The 17,697-nt window shown below is 44.2% G+C and overlaps 1 protein-coding gene across 1 annotated transcript; it reads right to left on the bottom strand.

The window, feature by feature from the left end:
- On the bottom strand, positions 1-11,309 carry CCN6 (cellular communication network factor 6). The gene is made up of 5 exons (XM_069973636.1): positions 11,234-11,309; positions 7,690-7,978; positions 5,903-6,145; positions 927-1,120; positions 1-333 (listed from the first exon to the last, which is right to left on the bottom strand). The coding sequence occupies exons 1-5, from the start codon at positions 11,276-11,278 to the stop codon at positions 52-54; spliced, it is 1,053 nt and encodes a 350-aa protein (XP_069829737.1). The 5' UTR covers positions 11,279-11,309; the 3' UTR covers positions 1-51.
- Between the last annotated feature and the right edge of the window lie 6,388 nt (positions 11,310-17,697).

The following is a 17,697-nucleotide window of genomic DNA, read 5'->3' as shown; positions in this document are numbered from 1 at the left end:
AATGTTTCTACAGAGTGGTTGGTTGCTTAAATTAAGCTAGTGAGCTGCTATTCACAAGATTTTAAGATGAGCAAATATATCTCCAGGATCAGTGCAGCTCTTCTGACAAACACAAGAAGTGACCCACATCATTTTCCAAGAGAATGAGCCCTCACTAGGACACTGGAAATGGACAGTGATCATTTTAGATTTGTTGGGGACGCAGCATCTCCGATCTGTGCACACCCCGCAGTATATGGGCCGATAGGTCCGCACGGTAGAGCACTCAGATAGAGACAGTTTGATGGGTTGTGGATCTTGGAATGTAGGCTGACAGGTCTTTCCTTTAGGAATCTAAAATGACAAAAGTATATAGTTCAAACACTATTGGTAGCATTGCATAGATCAGTGTTATCGGCTATCTGTGCCTGCCTGAGAGCAGACTCTATCTACGGAACGCCGATCCGACAGGATGGAGATATGTGTCTTACCCCCGCCCATCCAGTAGTGGATTATAATAGGGGCGTTTCGGGCGGCAGCCCGGGGCCCTTAGCTCCTGGGGGGCCCATGACCCGTGTGTATTGCTGACGTCAAGGGGTTACAATGGCTGAGCATAACGTAACAGAACACTTAAGTATTCACCTTCTTCATGGTGCATTTACACTATTAGCATGGTACATCAGAAGTATATGTTGGATTTTCACAAGTGATATCTCCTATACAGTGTCACATACATTATACTAACATATAATGGACTTACAAGCGCTAAACAGGATAGGGGACAAGTAAGAGATTGTGGTAGGTCCGAACTCTGTACCCCCCCCCCCCCCCCCCCGGCGAACTCTGCCCCCTAGTGATAAACACTTCTAATAATAATATTTATTTGTAAAGCGCCAACAGATTTGGCAGGGCTTGCTATATAACAATAAGCCACAGGCAACCATTACCTTCACGTTACTTAGCAGAGTTGCGTTACACGGCCTCAGGAAGCAGAGTCGTCTGTCCTTTCTCATTTCACATTTGCCGTTCTCATTGGTAACTCTTATAGATATGCCCATTCCGCACGTTTTCGAACAGGGACTCCATGAAGTTGCCTGTACTAAACATTTTCTTTTCCAGACAAGTGGTAAAATCTTGTACACTGTAATACAATACAATGTGTTTTTTTTTACAGATGGAAATGTATATGTTTCCCATAAATTCCAATGATGAATGCACAGAATGGCTAGATGTTGTTCTCCGTACAGTGGTTAATAGGAGAGTAGAGAGTAGATGCCAAGCAGTGTGACTGGTTTATTTGCACATGCAGCGTATGGTGCATCGGCATATACGACCCTCAGCGATCATAACATAAAGGGGAAGGCATTTCAATTACCTTTTCATTGCGGATGACCATTTGCTTTAGTACGTTAGCACAATATTTAAAGCAGCTGTAAGTAGAAAATTAAAAGAATTACATGTTAGAGTGTTGTGTTTTGCATAGAACCTGTAAACCTGGGGAGTTATCCCAAATCCTTCCTGACTATTACTGCATGGAGCCCATCTGAATTCTACTACTGATGCTGATCATTGACATTTAAAATGAGATAGAGGGCGACTCAAAGATGCTCGAGACCGATTTCTCTGCATCTGAATACTGTCGACTGAAGAAGTTGGATGCAAGTATGGCTCTATCCATGCTTTCCAGGCAGACGTAAAGCTGCATCCAACTTCTGCAGCCACCGGTATTCAAATGCTGAACGATTGGACCTGGAACATGCTCGATTTGTGCTCATCTCTAATAGGCAGCTAATCTCAAGTTGCCACCAGGGCTGTGTAGTCGGCAAGCCGCAGCTCCGACTCTGACTCCTGAATTTTATCAGGTCCGACTCCGACTCCCGACTCCTCAGCAGCTTCTCCCTAATGTCCTACATGATCCTGTGGTGACTTCTGAGGGAATAAGGAAACATATAAAGCACCTTCTCCTGTGTGTGCAGTGGATGCAGCCAGTCTCCAGTTTCCATGTCCTGAACAACTCAGAACTAGACTAGATGGAGCAGGTGGTCTTTTCCTGCTGACAGTCTTCTATGTTTCTGACTAATTATTCACCATACACAAAGAAACACTGCTAACAGTGCCAGATACCTGTAATATAGAGGGGTCAGTCATAGCGATATAGAGGAGGCACACATAGTGATATAGAGGTCACACAGTGATATAGAAGGTCACTGTGGGGGAACGTAATAGCACGCACACACACACACAGCCTGCTGGGACCATAGCACACATACACACAGCCTGCTGCAGCCATAGTGTGCACACACACACACAGCTTGCTGCAGCCATAGCGCACATACACACAGCCTGCTGCAGCCAAAGCACACACACACACACAGCCTGCTGCAGTCATAGCACACACACAGCCTGCTGCAACCATAGCACACACACACACACACACACACAAAGTTTCAGCCATTGAACACTGAAGTAAAACACACAATATTCTCCCAGAGAGAAAACCCCACACTGAGGACAGAGGTTACTGCTACACTACTTATGTCTTCTCCTTCTCTATATTACACAGGATATCTTCATATTACACTGCTGCTCATATACAGTCATCCAGCATCCAGGAAGAGAACAGCACAGATCTCCCCCACACAATGGACTCTTCCAGCTCAGAAACAAACTACCAAATAGTGACCGACAACTTTTCCATGACCACCCATATGTAATAGGGCCAGTGTCCTATTACTGATATATTCCCCCGACCACCCTTTTCTAATAGGGCCAGTGTCCTATTACTGATATATTCTCCGACCACCCTTATGTAATAGGGCCAGTGTCCTATTACTAATATATTCCCCGACCACCCTTATGTAATAGGGCCAGTGTTCTATTACTGATATATTCCCCCACCACCCTTATGTAATAGGGCCAGTGTCTTATTACTGATATATTCTCCCGACCACGCCTATGTAATAGGGCTAGTGTCCTATTACTGATATATCCCCCGACCACCCTTATGTAATAGGGCCAGTGTCCTATTACTGATATATCCCCCGACCACCCTTATCTAATGGGGCCAGTGTCCTATTACTGATATATTCCCCGACCACCCTTATGTAATAGGGCCAGTGTCCTATTACTGTTATATTTCCCGACCACCCTTATGTAATAGGGCCAGTGGTGTATTACTGATATATTACCCCGACCACCCTTATGTAATAGGGCCAGTGTCCTATTAGAATTTTGCTCATAATATATATTCATGAGCAAAACTTGTAAAATTCATATCAAAATTAAATTTTACATTTTATAAAGATTTTCTTAAAGCTGGAGTCGGAGCCGGTACATTTTTTTCCGACTCAATCCAAAACTAGCTCCAACTCCACGACTCCGACTCCACAGCCCTGGTTGCCACCAGCAGTTTTACCTTGCCTTAATTTCTACCTGAAATATACCGCCAAAAAACGATTGTACTTTTCATCGAATTCCTGGAATCAGCAGTGTTAAAAAGACCCAAAATGGCAATATAATGATGGAGTATGATCTGTAATCATTTTCCTATGTTTACTAATACGTAGTTACTAGAGATGAGCAAACCTAGGGCACGCTTGGGCTGCATTCAACTTCTTCAGCCAAAGGTAATCAAATGAAGCCCTCTCAGGTTCAGACGAACCAGAGGCATGCTCAAGGTTCGCTTATCTCGAGTCAATGGGGTTCAAAAAAGGCAAGAGTCTGTTGTGCTCATCCCACACCCTGCTGTGTTGATCCAGAGGAAGAAAAAACAAGACCCTTATGAAGCAGATACCAATTGCCCCATACAGGGGAAAAATTCATTTCCGACTCCAAATACAGCAGTCAGAATAAATCCCAGGAATAACATCCTATCTTCAGAAATCTAGTCCTCATAGCTTGTCCTTTTATCCCCTCCTAAACCGCCACAACGTGGCAAAAAGTTCCTTAGTCTCTCTGCTCCTGCAGTAAATACACTGGTGTTAAAGAGACCTTGACTACCTGGGAGCCTGCTTGGAATAAGAAGTACTTCTTTTTTTTTTTTTTTTAAACAACCCTTTAAACAATATATAAATATAGCTTAAAGGGAACCTGTCACCCCCCGTGTCGGGGTGACAGGCTCCCGACCCCCCGTTAGAGCCCCCTATACTTACCTGATCCCGCCGGGTCCCGCTTCTGGATCTGGTCGGGTGATGAAGATCTCAGCCGCTGCAGCCCGGCGCGCGCGCTGAGAGATGAGTCCAACACCCATAGAGAATGACAGGAGAGTCCAGCGATCCGTCATTCTCTATGAGCGTTGGACTCATCTCTCAGCGCGCGCGCCGGGCTGCAGCGGCTGAGATCTCCGTCACCCGACCACCTCCAGAAGCAGGACCCGGCGGGATTAGGTAAGTATATGGGGCTCTAACGGGGGGTCGGGAACCTGTCACCCCGGCACGGGGGGTGACAAGTTCCCTTTAAGGGGTATTCTGCTCAGGTGAAATACACGTTGTATCATCCCCCCCCTCCTGGACACTAACAATTCATTCCATACGTAGATATCTTTTCAGTCTCCTTCCCCCAGTTCGGAACTGCTGCTTTCTGCTTAAGACACAGAAAACTGTGTATGAGCTGTTCTCTTCATCTCCCCATCCTCCTATCTCCCTTTCGAGATGATTCATGTAAACAGCGTCCATGGCAGTCTGTCTCTGCATCCTGTAATGCCGGGAGAGTTAATCACAGTGAGGTCACCAGAAACCAGATTAACGCTTCCAGCATTACAGAGTGCAGAAACAACCAGCCATGAATTCTGTTTACATCAGCCATCTCAGAAGGGAGGAGGGTGTTCAGAGAGGAGAAGGAGAGAAAAGCTCACACACAGTTTTCTGTGTCTACAGCAGAAGGCAATAGCTCAAAATTGGGGGAAGGAGACTGAAAAGATAATAACAAGCATGGAATAAATTGTTAGTCTCCATAAGGGGGGATGATTTAACATGTATGAGCATAATACCCCTTTAATACATATTCTTAGAATAATTTACATACAGAATGTGCTGGTCTGAAAACTCTTCCTTTAAAGGCAATTATGTTCCGACAATAGATGTTAAAACATATTCAGGCCGAGAGGCAGACAGTCTCCGGATGTCATAGATTTATTTTGGGTGATTCTATTGTGTACCTGAAAGGTAGACATGGTTGTATAGCGGTCAGAGCAGGAGGCAGGTTAGAAGCCATATTTATCTGTAATACACAAATGCATGTTATATTATTGCATATGTAGAAAAGGATTTGCCCATGCAAACAAGATATAAAGCAAACGCCAAAATATTCCAAAGCCATTGTTCATAAGATATATATAACCATGCAGAATCTCATAGCGCCAATAACATTAGAGATGTATGGAACTTTTAATTTAATTTTATGTTGAACCACTAAAAATTATTAGATTATAGGTTGTCAGCTTGCTACATAGTTGAATTTCACGGCATTTTGACTTCTGTTTTGCTTTTTCACTGTGGATTCTATCCCATTCATTGCAGGAAATTCCATAGCAATTTTATATCCAAATCAGCAAGTCAGTTTGTGATTTTTATTAGGCAACATTATTTTCTAAACTCTATATGCTAGCATTGGCAGCCAGGTAGGCAAACCTAGTTTTGTCCAGTGCAAGGAGCTTTATTTTATATGTATATATGGAGAAAAAAGATGCGGTTAGTAGAGATAAGCAAGCCTCGAGCCTGAACCCAAATGTCCTAAAGCTGCCTGGAAAACATAGATAAAGCCATAGGCTGTACCCATGTTGTCCAGGACTTCCTAGGGCTACATCCATCTTCTGCAGCCACCGAAGAGAGTTCGGACCTAAACATGCTTGAGGTTTGCTCATCTCTAGCAGTTAGTGAAAGCAAATGTTATTTCATAGACAGATACATAGATAGATCTCCCGTACCTGGTATAAATTTGTAGTCTGTCATAGTGGGGTTCTTCTCCAACGCACAGTTTGTTAGATCAGACTTTTTCTTTGTGAGTCCTGTGGCATCTGTACAGTGGCTATCAGATTGTTTGAAATCAAGTGTAGGGGTGCATCCAATTGTGTCACTTATACATAGACAGGTGTAAAAGGGACTGGGATGAAAAGACTGTCCGTTCTGATAAAGCACACCATTGAGTTCACAGCCGACAGCAAATATATCTGTAAGTTTAGGAGAAGTATATCACTGTGGATAAATAAGTAGTAGTAACTTATTATAACATTTAGGCTATGTTTCCACTATGGGAATATGCCATCTTATATCGGGGAAAGGCAGCCATTTATTTATAATAATGGCCACCAATAATGGTCATGATCATTATTAGTGGCCATTGTTATGAGTAGATGGCCACCTTCCCCCGACATAGGACGTCACGGCATTTGCAATCTGTTAAATTTACCTTATTCTTCCATGAAGACAAAGCAGCTAGGTGTGGTTTGCAATTAAGCTCCATTTACTTCAATGGAACTGAGTTCCAAACCCCGCCCAATCTGGAGACAAGAGAGGGGGAAAAAGTGGCCATGTTTTTGTAGCGCTGAATAACCCCTTTAAGGTTTCCCCACTCCCCCTTCCTATTTAAAACACAGGAGCGCTCTGCCATACTGAACATTTCTAGTGTATGGGGAGGACGGGAGGAGGTTCAGATAGATCTGACGGATTGGCTACCTTAAGAGATAAATGGTGCCCCTTTTAAAGGTATATTAGGAAATGAATTAGCTCAGAGTGTTGGGCATTTTAAGTTTGATTGGAAGAAAGAAAAGGGTAATTGTTAAGAGTAATATTTACAGTCAGGGTTTTAGAAAGACATTTCACTGCGAGACTGCATATAAAAACTATGGAGGACATAATCAAAACTTGGTGCACCATAAATCTGATGCAGGTTGCACCAGAAACCGTTTTTGATGATGTGCTACACATTTTCAGACTGGGTTCACACTACGTATATTTGAGTCAGTATTGTGGTCCTCATATTGCAACCAAAACCAGGAGTGGATTAAAAACACAGAAAGGATCTGTTCACACAATGGTGAAATTGAGTGGATGGCCGCCATATAACAGTAAATAACGGCCATTATTTCAATATAACAGTCGTTGTTCTAAAATAACAGCAAATATTTGCCATTAAATGGCGGCCATCCACTCAATTTCAACATTGTGTGAACAGATCCTTTCTGTGTTTTCAATCCACTCCTGGTTTTGGTTGCAATATGAGGACCACAATACTGACTGAAATATACGTAGTGTGAACCCAGACTTAATCTGTTTTACACACTTATGCAGCATGCTAGACCAGGGGCTGTGGCTTACCAGAAGGTGGGACTTGCCACTCTAGAAAGGGGCTTGGCTTAAAGGACACTTTCTGACACCAGTTGATTTGAAAGAAAAAAAAATAGCTGGAGTTGCCCTTTAAGTGCACCAGTTTATAGTCCACAGTCACAGTTAAATATCTGGTGCATTCTTAGCCGTTCTATGAACTATGGGGGAGATTTATCCAACATGATGTAAAGTGCAGCTGGCTCAGTTGCCCCTAGCAACCAATCAGATTTCCCTTTTCTTTTTCCAAAGAGTCTGTGAGGAATAAAAGGTGAAATCTGATTGGTTGCTCCCCCAATATATAAGAAATCTCATACAAAATTGGAAATGGCACTGCTCACGGATAGGATGTAGTTAGGCACTTGGCACTATAAATTATTGAATCACTTACATTTACAAATCCCAACTTCAAATTTGGGGGCATCAGCGGAGTAGTCACAATAAAGACCTCTGTGGTGATCACATACTTCTGCTTCATTACAACTTTCACCAAGTTGTTTAGCACAAATTTTACAGCATCCGCAGCCATCTTTGACCAGGCTTACACCCAGCGGGCATGACCGCCTAAGTGAGCATTTGCATGGCCAGCGACAAAACTCTCTCCGCTGATAGACCTCTGACTCTGCTGCTTTGTCCACTTTCATGACCAAGTTTGCAGTTTCTTCAACACTGCAAACAAACTGAAATACAGAATACAGTCCTGTAGAAAACATGAGAGAACATTTTCCAGAATACAACCTCTCAATCATTTATTTCCTGTTATAATATTATTATTATTATTATTATTATTATTGTTATTTGACTCTGCATAAAGACTCACACAGAAATAAAAAGTACTCATGACAAAGAAGTCAGTGATTTTGGGATAAGTGTACAATGGTAGACATGATGTTCGCTTTGTGTAGCTAATCTCTTGACATGCATGTAATATTGCAGCTATTAAAGGGGTTATCCAGCACTACAAAAACATGGCCACTTCCCCCCTACTGTTGTCTCCAGCTTGGGTGGGGTTTTTTTAACTCAGTTCCATTGAAGTAAATGGAGCTTAATTGCAAACCGCACCTGAACTGGAGACAACAGTAGGGGGAAAAGTGGCCATGTTCTTGTAGCACTGGATAACCCCTTTAATGGAAAAATGTCAGTAGTACAGGCTTAATTAATACAGACGCCATAAAATCATAGTACTAGTGTAGTATAGTAACAGATGAAGATCCTCTCTTGCGCCTGCATTTCCCTACATCTCCTCCCTTCTCTCTGTCTACCACCCTACCTATACGCATTTAGGGCCCTATCACATGGAGCAATTATCTGCCCAATCAGGCCAATTGGGGTAGATATCACTCCGTGTAATAAAGACAATGATCAGCCAGAAAGCTAATATCATTGTATTAAAAATCATTGGCCACTGACCAAGCATCATTATGTGTAATAGTCATGTGCGGCCGATGGCTGATGAAATAATAAAGATGTATACTTGCATGTCTATGCATCTCGGTGTCCTGGCTTTTCCCCTTTCACCACAGCTGCCATTGAGGCTTCTGAAGCCGTCTCTGAAGTGACAAGCCGCTCAGCCAATCACTAGGTGCTGTGCTGTCCCGTCTCGGTCAGTGATTGGCTGAGTTGCCTGTCACTTCAGAGATGGCTTCAGAAGCTTCAGTGGTGGCTGTGGTGAGCAGGAAAAAGTCAGATTGGTCGGTAACTGGTTCCCCCACCTTAACTTGCACTATCCTAAAGATGACTGGACCATTGTAGAGCTGAAGCACCTTGGCCTCTCTCTCTGCCTTTTATCTCGAACCCTTTCCTTATAGATTGTAAGCTCTTTAGCGAGCAGGCCCCCATGGTTACATTTGTATCTTTGTAATATCTGATGTTGCCTATATATTTACCCCCAGAACTGTAAAGTGCTGCGGAACATGTTGGCGTTGGCATTGCTCTTTTTCCACCAGACATAGTTTTTTGTATCTGTACTAGAAACAGAAGTCACCTTTGTCTCATCTGTCTCGAGAACATTTTACAAAAGCTTTATGTTTTGGCTGGATCAAGCCTTTTTTTTAGCATTTTAGAAAACATTGCATTTGTCTTTAAAAAAAAACAACAACACAGAAGTGTGCAATAGGGTTAATATTTCTGGATGTGTCAGTAATATTGAAAATGATTTAGCTTTGCTAGATAAATGGCCCACACAATGGAAACTGCAGTTCAATGTTTCCAAATGTAAAATAATGCATTTGGGGAGAAGAAGGAATCCTCTGAGTATCATATCGGTAGTTCTGCGTTGGCAAAGACTTCGGAAAAGAAGGATTTAGGGGTAGTCCTTTCTGACAGCCTTAAAATGAGTCACCAGTATAATCAGGCGGTAGGGAAGACTTATCGTATGCTGGGGTGTATAACTAGAGGTATAACCAGTAGAAGGTGGGAGATTGTGATCCTGCTGTATAGAGCTCTAGTGAGACCAGATCTGGAATACTGTGTCTAGTTCTGGATACATCACCTACGAAAGGACATTGATAAAATAGAACGGGTCCAAAGATGGGCTCCAAAAATGGTGGAGGTGTGAGGCATAAACCATATCAGAAAAGACTTAAAAGTGTCACTTTTGTTTACATATTTTTTTGCAGAAATCAATAGTACAGGCGATTTTAAGAAACTTTGTAATTGGGTTTATTAGCTGAAAAATGCATTTTAATTATGAAAAAGAAGTTTGAAGCTCTCCCTCTTGTTTTCATGCTTCTCTTATGGAGAGGGGAGGGGTGGAGGAAGATGAGGCACCAAAATAGGACAACAAAGTTAATTTACAGCTACATCACCGGGCTATCTCTTATGAAGTCAGCACTGACCTCTCTGACCTCTGAATATGGCTTTCACACAGCTCCCACTGTGTAATCCTTTGTTCTCTGCTCTCTGCTGCTGACTAATCTCCCTCCTCCCCCCTCCCCTCTCCATAGAACAGACAGGGCACATCTGATGTAAACAAGACGTGATATCCTGATAATGAGCAGTGGATGAGAGAGAGGAGGGAGGGGGGGAGACCTGGGGAAAGTCTTTTTGAAAGCAGATAATGGCATATTTGCCTAATAAACCCAATTACAAAGTTTCTTAAAATCGCCTGGACTATTGATTTCTGCAAAAAAAAAAAAACAGCGACTCTTTAAGGATTTGAATCTGTATCGTCTGGAGGAAAGAAGGGAAAGGGGGGACATAATTGAAACCTTTAAGTATGTTAAAGGACTAAATAAGGTTCAGGAGGGAAATGTTTTTACAAAAAAAACTGAACTCAAGAACAAGAGGACACAGTGAGAGGTTAGTTGGGTGAAAGATTAGAAGCAACGTGAGAAAATATTACTTTACAGTAAGTCTGTGTACATGTACTGTGCAGTCTGTGTACATGTTGTAATCAAAATGAAGCACTAGATGGACTTAACGCTGCAAGAATTGACACCACACTGATACTTAGAACCTCCTCCAACCTAAAACAAATGACAGCTCATGCCAGAAAGTAGGCATTTAGCATACAGACACAAAATGCAGGCAGTGTCAAAATAAGAATTGGTCAAAGTCATAAGCCCTTAGTGGAGATAGGAATTAGTTAAATATCAGATTTCTGTTACGTAAAATATTGTCTTCTCCCACTTCTACAACCAAATGGCGGGTGTAGCCTTTGACATGACAGGAGGGAAAAGAACTCCATAAACAAGCAGTGCGCATCTGTACAAGGGAGGATAATTATAATGCATATAAATACTGTACATCTACGACCATATAAAAAACACAGAAAAGAAGAAGAAGAAGCCGAGAGATATCAGAGTTAGGTTCTACATTGGAAAATGTCATCCATTACTACAGACATTTTCAAGGATTTTTAACATTTTGTTAGAGATTTGTTCAGTCTAAACCTGCCGTGATATAGAACAATAATAAAACGTGGGGCAACTTACCAGTTGATAGTATGCGGTTAGGAGAGTAAAGAGAAGCCACTGCATGTTCCTAAAGCTTGAAATAGAACTGAGAGATAGAAACTGTGCAGGAGGGGATATGAGAGAGCACAAAGCTCCCCTCTGTCTCCTCTGCTAGTCTTACCTTTCTCTAAGCACACATAGACTCTCACACACATACATTCAGGAGTACAGTCATCTGCGTCATGTACCCACAGACTCAAAGGCCTTTACACTCGGCTCTTTGCTTTTCCTTTATTTTTGTATTTCGCCGCAATGTGTTTACAAAACTTTCTGGAGTTAAAAGAAATAAGCAAAAAGAGAAGAAGAAGAAGATGGTTATTTAAGCGCACTCCTGTAGTGAGAGATCAGGGTATTTGGCTTCTATCCTATTACTTTTCCTTGTTTTTTTTTTTTTTTTTTAATAATTTTATTACTACATTTTTCAAAGATTTAAAAAATGTAAATTATCAGAGGTCTCAGTAATGCTGGGACCTAAGAATAGAGCAGGATCACCAGGCAAATCACAACCCCGGCACTCACCTCACCTGCTGTCATTAGATGCCTGTTGTCATGATTGTACCTGTTGGGACCTTGGTGCGGTCTTTGGCTTGTAAGATACGACAGAGACTGCGCTTTTGACCATGAATTTGCGCCTATTGTGTGTTTCATTTGCTCCAGTGTGAACACAGTTCTATCATTCTGCTCTGTTAATTATATTACATTACACCCATCTCCTCCCTGCTGAGTTCTCTCTGGCCACTTCACAGTTAACCTCTGTTTTGCCTAGGTGATTGACATCTTGTCTTTCCATGTACTCTGGCTGTATTCTGGACCCCTGGTCCAATCACGATCTGACCGGACTCCTGACCTCCTATCAGTGGCGGACTATAATATGGGCGGTTTGGGTGGCCGCCCGGGGCCCACGCCACGCCGCACACATTATATTCCACCATTGACTCTCTGATGTGCGGCTGCCGGAGGTGTGCCGTCCTATCCCCGGAAGCGCGCGCATCAGAGAGCTCCTCGTGCTCCTGTGGCTGTGACTTCTGGCGCATCGGGAGCTCTCTGATGCGCGCGCTGCCGGGGATAGGACGGGACACCCCCGGCAGCCGCACATCAGCCGGGGACAGACCAGGAGGAGAGAGGCTCGACGGGGGGACGGCAGGTGAGTTGTGTTGTTGGTTTTTTTTTTTTTTTTGTGTTATCTGCTGGCAAGAGGGGGACCATCTATAAGGGGAGGGGAAAGGGGACCATCTATAAGGGGAGGGGAAAGGGGACCATCTATAGGGGAAGGGAAGGGGGACCATCTATAAGGGGGGGGAGAGGGGGACCAGCTATAAGGGGGGGGGGGGAGAGGGGGGGAGAGGGGGACCATCTATAAGGGGAGGGGAAGGGGGACCATCTATAGGGGGGGGGGAAGGGGGACCATCTATAAGGTGGGGGAGAGGGGGACCATGTATAAGGGGGAAAGAGGGGGACCATCTATAAGGGGGGGAGAGGGTGACCATGCAATGCCCTGACCCGTGGGGGCCACTCCGCAGTGCAGGTGTTACTAGCAGGCAGGAATCGGGGCAGCTGCAGGGTATTGAGTTGTCACGGTAATGGCACGAGGGTGGCACAGCTGGGGACCGGTCTGCGGTACTATGCGGGACACTGGGCATGCGATTCTTCGCTGTACCTAGTCGGGGCACCAGATAAGGGACACCAATGCCAGGGTTCAGTAACAGCGGTGGTTACAAGTTTATTGTAACTGAGGTAACTGGTAGCAACAGTCTCTTCCGGATGCAACTGGGTATATAGCAGGTTTGAACAGACAGAGCAAAGGTGGTGCTGCATAGGCTGAGGTGAAGCGTGCCGGATGATGGGAGTAGTAGTGATAAAGGAATAGAGAGGCTGGATGGATTAGAGTACTTGCGGTGAATATCTCGAGTTGATGAGGAGATAGAGAACAGGAACGACACCCAGATGACAGGATACTCCAGGCACTTGAGCAGGCGGACAGCCAGGAACTGCTACAGCAGAGCACCGAGTCCACTCTTCTGAAGGTGAAGAGGGACACACACACACGACCGCCTTGCTTGGGAGCAGGGGCTGGAACTGCGCAGCAAGGGGAAGTCACATGGTACCCCTGGCCAAAGCTCTGCGGCCATTGGAGGAACCATGGTTACGGGGCACGGTCACGTGATCACCAGCCTTTGCATACCACTGCACATAGTTATGCACACAAGATATACACATGAACCTGAGAGTAATAGGGACTACACAGTAAACAGTTGCAGTGCATATAGTTTCCAGGACAGGCATGGCTATAGTAATAAAAGTAAACTTAAAGCGAGAAACAGACAGCCTGTTCTGGGACACTGCAACCATCTATAAGGGGGGGAAGAGGGAGACCATCTATAAGAGGGGGAAGAGGGGGACCATCTATAAGGGGGGGGAAGAGGGGGGCCATCTATGAGGGGGGGAAGAGGGGGACCATCTCCTATAGGATTAGCACCCTCCTCTCCTGACATCCTCTGTGCTGCTGTGTCCTCCCCTATAAGATCAGCACCCTCCTCTCCTGACATCCTCTGTGCTGCTGGGACCTCCCCTATAAGATCAGCACCCTACTTTCCTGACATCCTCTGTGCTGCTGGGACCCTGCGACCTCCCCTATAAGATCAGCACCCTCCTCTCCTGACATCCTCTGTGCTGCTGTGACCTCTCCTATAAGATCAGCACCCTCCTCTCCTGACATCCTCTGTGCTGCTGTGACCTCCCCTATAAGATCATCACCCTCCTCTCCTGACATCCTCTGTGCTGCTGTGACCTCCCCTATGAGATCAGCACCCTCCTCTCTTGACATCCTCTGTGCTGCTGTGACCTCCCCTATAAGATCAGCACCCTCCTCTCCTGATATCCTCTGTGCAGCAAGGGTCCGAACATTATGTTTATTGGGGCCAGCAGGGAGGGGAGGCAGGTAGTGTTTATTGGGGACAGCATTGGGGGGGGGCAGTAGTGGATTATAATGTGGGCGGATTCACCCGGGGGGGGGTCAGCCTGGGGGGGGGGGGTTAGGTGGACAGCCCGAAGCCCAGGGTACATTTAATCCACCACTGCCTCCTATATATACTTTCTTAGTCTGGTAAACCTTTGCCAGCTATTAGTCTTCATTTTGAAGCATGCTAGCATATCTCGTGTTCTCTCTCTGTCTGCTATTTCTGGTTTCCTGACTTCGGCTGTTTCTGACTATTCTCTTGGATTCTGTTTTTTTTTTATCTTGCTACCCATTTTGTTTTAAGCTCGGCCTGTTGACTATTCCCTTTATGTATGTTTGTCTTATGTGTGTTTTGTGTATCACCTTATTGAAAGTAAGGACCGTCTCTGTGGTTGTCCGCAGTTGCCTAGGACTGTTGAGGTAAGTAGGCAGGGTCAGCTGGTGGGACCAGATTAGGTCCCCTACCCTACAGATGGTCGTGACACCTGTAATTGTGTATTGTGCCTATCTCTCGCATTCTTATGTTTGGATCCCCATTCCTGTATTTCGATCCCCTGCCCTGGCTCCAATATAATCTGAGTGATAAGCAGAAGTTTTATATGAGAGATACATTTCATTGGTGTCATGATGCCATGGCATGTCCGGCAGCAAATTTACTGCCATTTTACAGTCTAAGTAGAAAGGACTTAAGACAAGGACATGGGACAAACAGGACTAATAAGAAATTTGGAGCAAGACAGGCAGAAATTTTAGGGGGAGAGATGGTAAAAATGGAGAAAAATGGAAAAAAATGGAAAGAAAAAAAACAATAGCGTGCAAAACAGTAATAATGTCCCACAAAGTAAGTTGTCTTTGTGCCCCACATAATAAATATTGGTGTCTGCAAAACAGCAATGTGTCTCCATAGTTCCCCTTCTCAGTGAAAATGCTCCCATACTCATCCTTCAAAATAACCTCACTAAGAGACAGCGTCCCCTTACTTAGTAAAAGTAGCCAATTACTGCTATACACACGGTAAAGGTTCCCTTCTAGTAATCTCCAGGGGTGGATACATATAAAATGCTACACACAGTGAAAGATCACCTCTATGAGAAGACCAATCAAATTTCTTGTTCCAGTTTTTGGTTCCACCATATATTATATATACTGATTGGGCACGGTACCAGGCACACAATTACACCGTAACTTTAAAGCTAATGTACCACTTAATACATCGCTTTTATTGTACATGAACAGACCGGTGCTTGCAGTTGGATGCCGGTGCCGCAGTCCTTTTTTTGAACCACCACCCGGTTCCTGAACGTGGCGACAGTCTGTTCCCTCCGGCCCCCATTGTGATGACCTTCCCTCTGTGGAGCCGTTTCACAAAAAGGATGGGGTTTCGTCACACAGGCCTGCCCCCAGTGCCTAATGCCGGGCCAGTGCTCGGCAATAGACCGGCAGTGTGCACGGGAACCGGGTGGTGGTTCAAAAAAAGGACCGCGGCACCAGCATCCCACCGCTGGCACCGGTCTGTTCATGTAAAAAAAAAAAAAAAAAAAGCAATGTACCTAGTGATACATTCATTTTAACTTAACTACAAATAATGACACACTCCAGATGTTGTGGCAGATAAGGCCGCTGTGTTTATTACAGGTAAATTACTGATTGGCAAATAATCAGACATTAAAGTCATCTCTATTTGAAAGTAAATTAAACTAATTTGAAAGAGATACACAGGACTATTCACATGATAAAGTGTATACATGGATGAAAGAACGACGTAAAAAACAAGGGAAACAAAGATCAATAAGAGGTGACAGTTCTGAAAACATTTAAAGGGGTTATCCAGTGCTACAAAAACATACCCATTTTTCCCCCTCTCTTGTCTCCAGTTCAGGTGCGGTTTGCAATTGAGCGTTTGAAACCCCACCAAATCTGGAGACAAGAGAGGGGGGAAAGTGTCCATGTTTTTGTAGCGCTGGATAACCCCTTTAAGCATGTAGCAGCAGCCTGAGTGATGATGGTGCCCAAATGCTACTATGCTTTACAGTAAAAAAAAAAAGAAAAAGAGAAAGAAACAGTGAACGTTTTTTAGGCAAAGAACCGGATCAGAAAACACAAAGTATAAACAAGGACACAGGAGCAAAACCGTTCACTATAGCACCAAAGGAGATGAATAAAGGAGCAGGGAGTTAGTTGTGAACTTGACGTTAAATGAGACTGAAAAACATTTGTTAAATAGAGGACTCATGAAACAAAGTTTGGTAAATTGTTTAGACATAAGCCTATATTTGCCTACAGAAAGGGGAAATCTATTAGAAACACCTTAAGAGCAGACATAGGAAAATCGGCAAAAGCGCGACAGAGGCAGTTGGCAACCGAGAAGGTGGGAACATTCCCCAGTCTACAGGCGAAGTGTGTGTTTCCCGTCACAGAAAGGGACACACCATTGCACATAAAGGCATGCATAGATGCTATTCCACTAATGTGGTGTACCTCTTAAAATGCCCGTGTGGGGATGAGAACAATGGACAAACAAGTAGAGCAATAAAAATAAGGCTCAATGAACACCGTTCCAGCATTAGACTCTATGAACAAAAAATAAAACAATGGAAAAGAGGTAAAGGGAAATAAAAAAAAAAAAAGATTCAGCAAAATCATCATAGCGAGATACTGTTATGATGGCTAGTATTAGAGGAAGTATGGAGCAGAGATAAAAAAAAAAAAGATTTGAAGAAGATTTTATTACAAAAGGAAACCTACTAGATCTTTCTGCTAGATTCTCAGCAACCACAAGGTCTGAATGAGATCTGCAGTTTCCAGCTGTTTTTTGTGAGCAGAGTAAGCAGAGTGCTAGGCCATCTGGTGGCTAACTTAGGGATATCCACCTTTTAGAGAATAGTAACACATGATATAATAAATAATTTGTAACAAATGTTATGTGTTGCATATGCCCAAGTGAAACTTTGTGTTTAATAAGTAATATGTGAAGTATAATGGTAAAAAAATTTTTTATTGTCCTGTCCTTTTTGATTTTGGAGAGCTTCACCATTTTCTTCTTTCTTTTCTTCCTTCCCCCTCTTCTTTTGCTGACTCTCTCACCACCTTTGAATCTCGCTGCACGAGTTCCGGACTGCTTCGGCATTCCCCCTCTCTTTATATTGGGTTCCCCACCTGACCAGCCTAGCCCTCCATACCTGGCTGCCTGAGAGGCGGACTAATGGTGCGTTTACACAAAGCGATAATTGGCCCGATCGTACGATTAACGATGTCGGAATAATGTTTTTTTTTTTTCATAACGATCAGCGTTTAGACGGTACGATATATCGTATGGAAAAATCGTTTTGCGATCGTGCGCCCGCAGCCCGGCCCGCCCGCTGCCCGGCCCCCCGGTCATCCGCAGCCCCCTGCGCCGGCTCGAACGCCACCCCTGCCGCTCTCATCGCCACCCCCGCCGCTCTCATCGCCACCCGCCGCCACTCCGGTGCCCCCCCCGCCGCTGCCA

The sequence above is a fragment of the Dendropsophus ebraccatus genome, chromosome 6, assembly GCF_027789765.1.
Source record: "Dendropsophus ebraccatus isolate aDenEbr1 chromosome 6, aDenEbr1.pat, whole genome shotgun sequence".
Lineage (NCBI taxonomy): Eukaryota > Metazoa > Chordata > Amphibia > Anura > Hylidae > Dendropsophus > Dendropsophus ebraccatus.
This window is presented reverse-complemented; position numbering and strand designations above follow the sequence as displayed.

Bases quoted from the DNA above. Each gene is read 5' to 3' on its own strand.
- CCN6 (XM_069973636.1), bottom strand. From the start codon at position 11,278: ATGCAGTGGCTTCTCTTTACTCTCCTAACCGCATACTATCAACTG. The intron at 7,979-11,233 runs GTAAGTTGCCCC...TCTGTATTTCAG, and splicing joins TAACCGCATACTATCAACTG to TTTGTTTGCAGTGTTGAAGA. The intron at 334-926 runs GTAATGGTTGCC...TTGTCATTTTAG, and splicing joins CTCTGCTAAGTAACGTGAAG to ATTCCTAAAGGAAAGACCTG.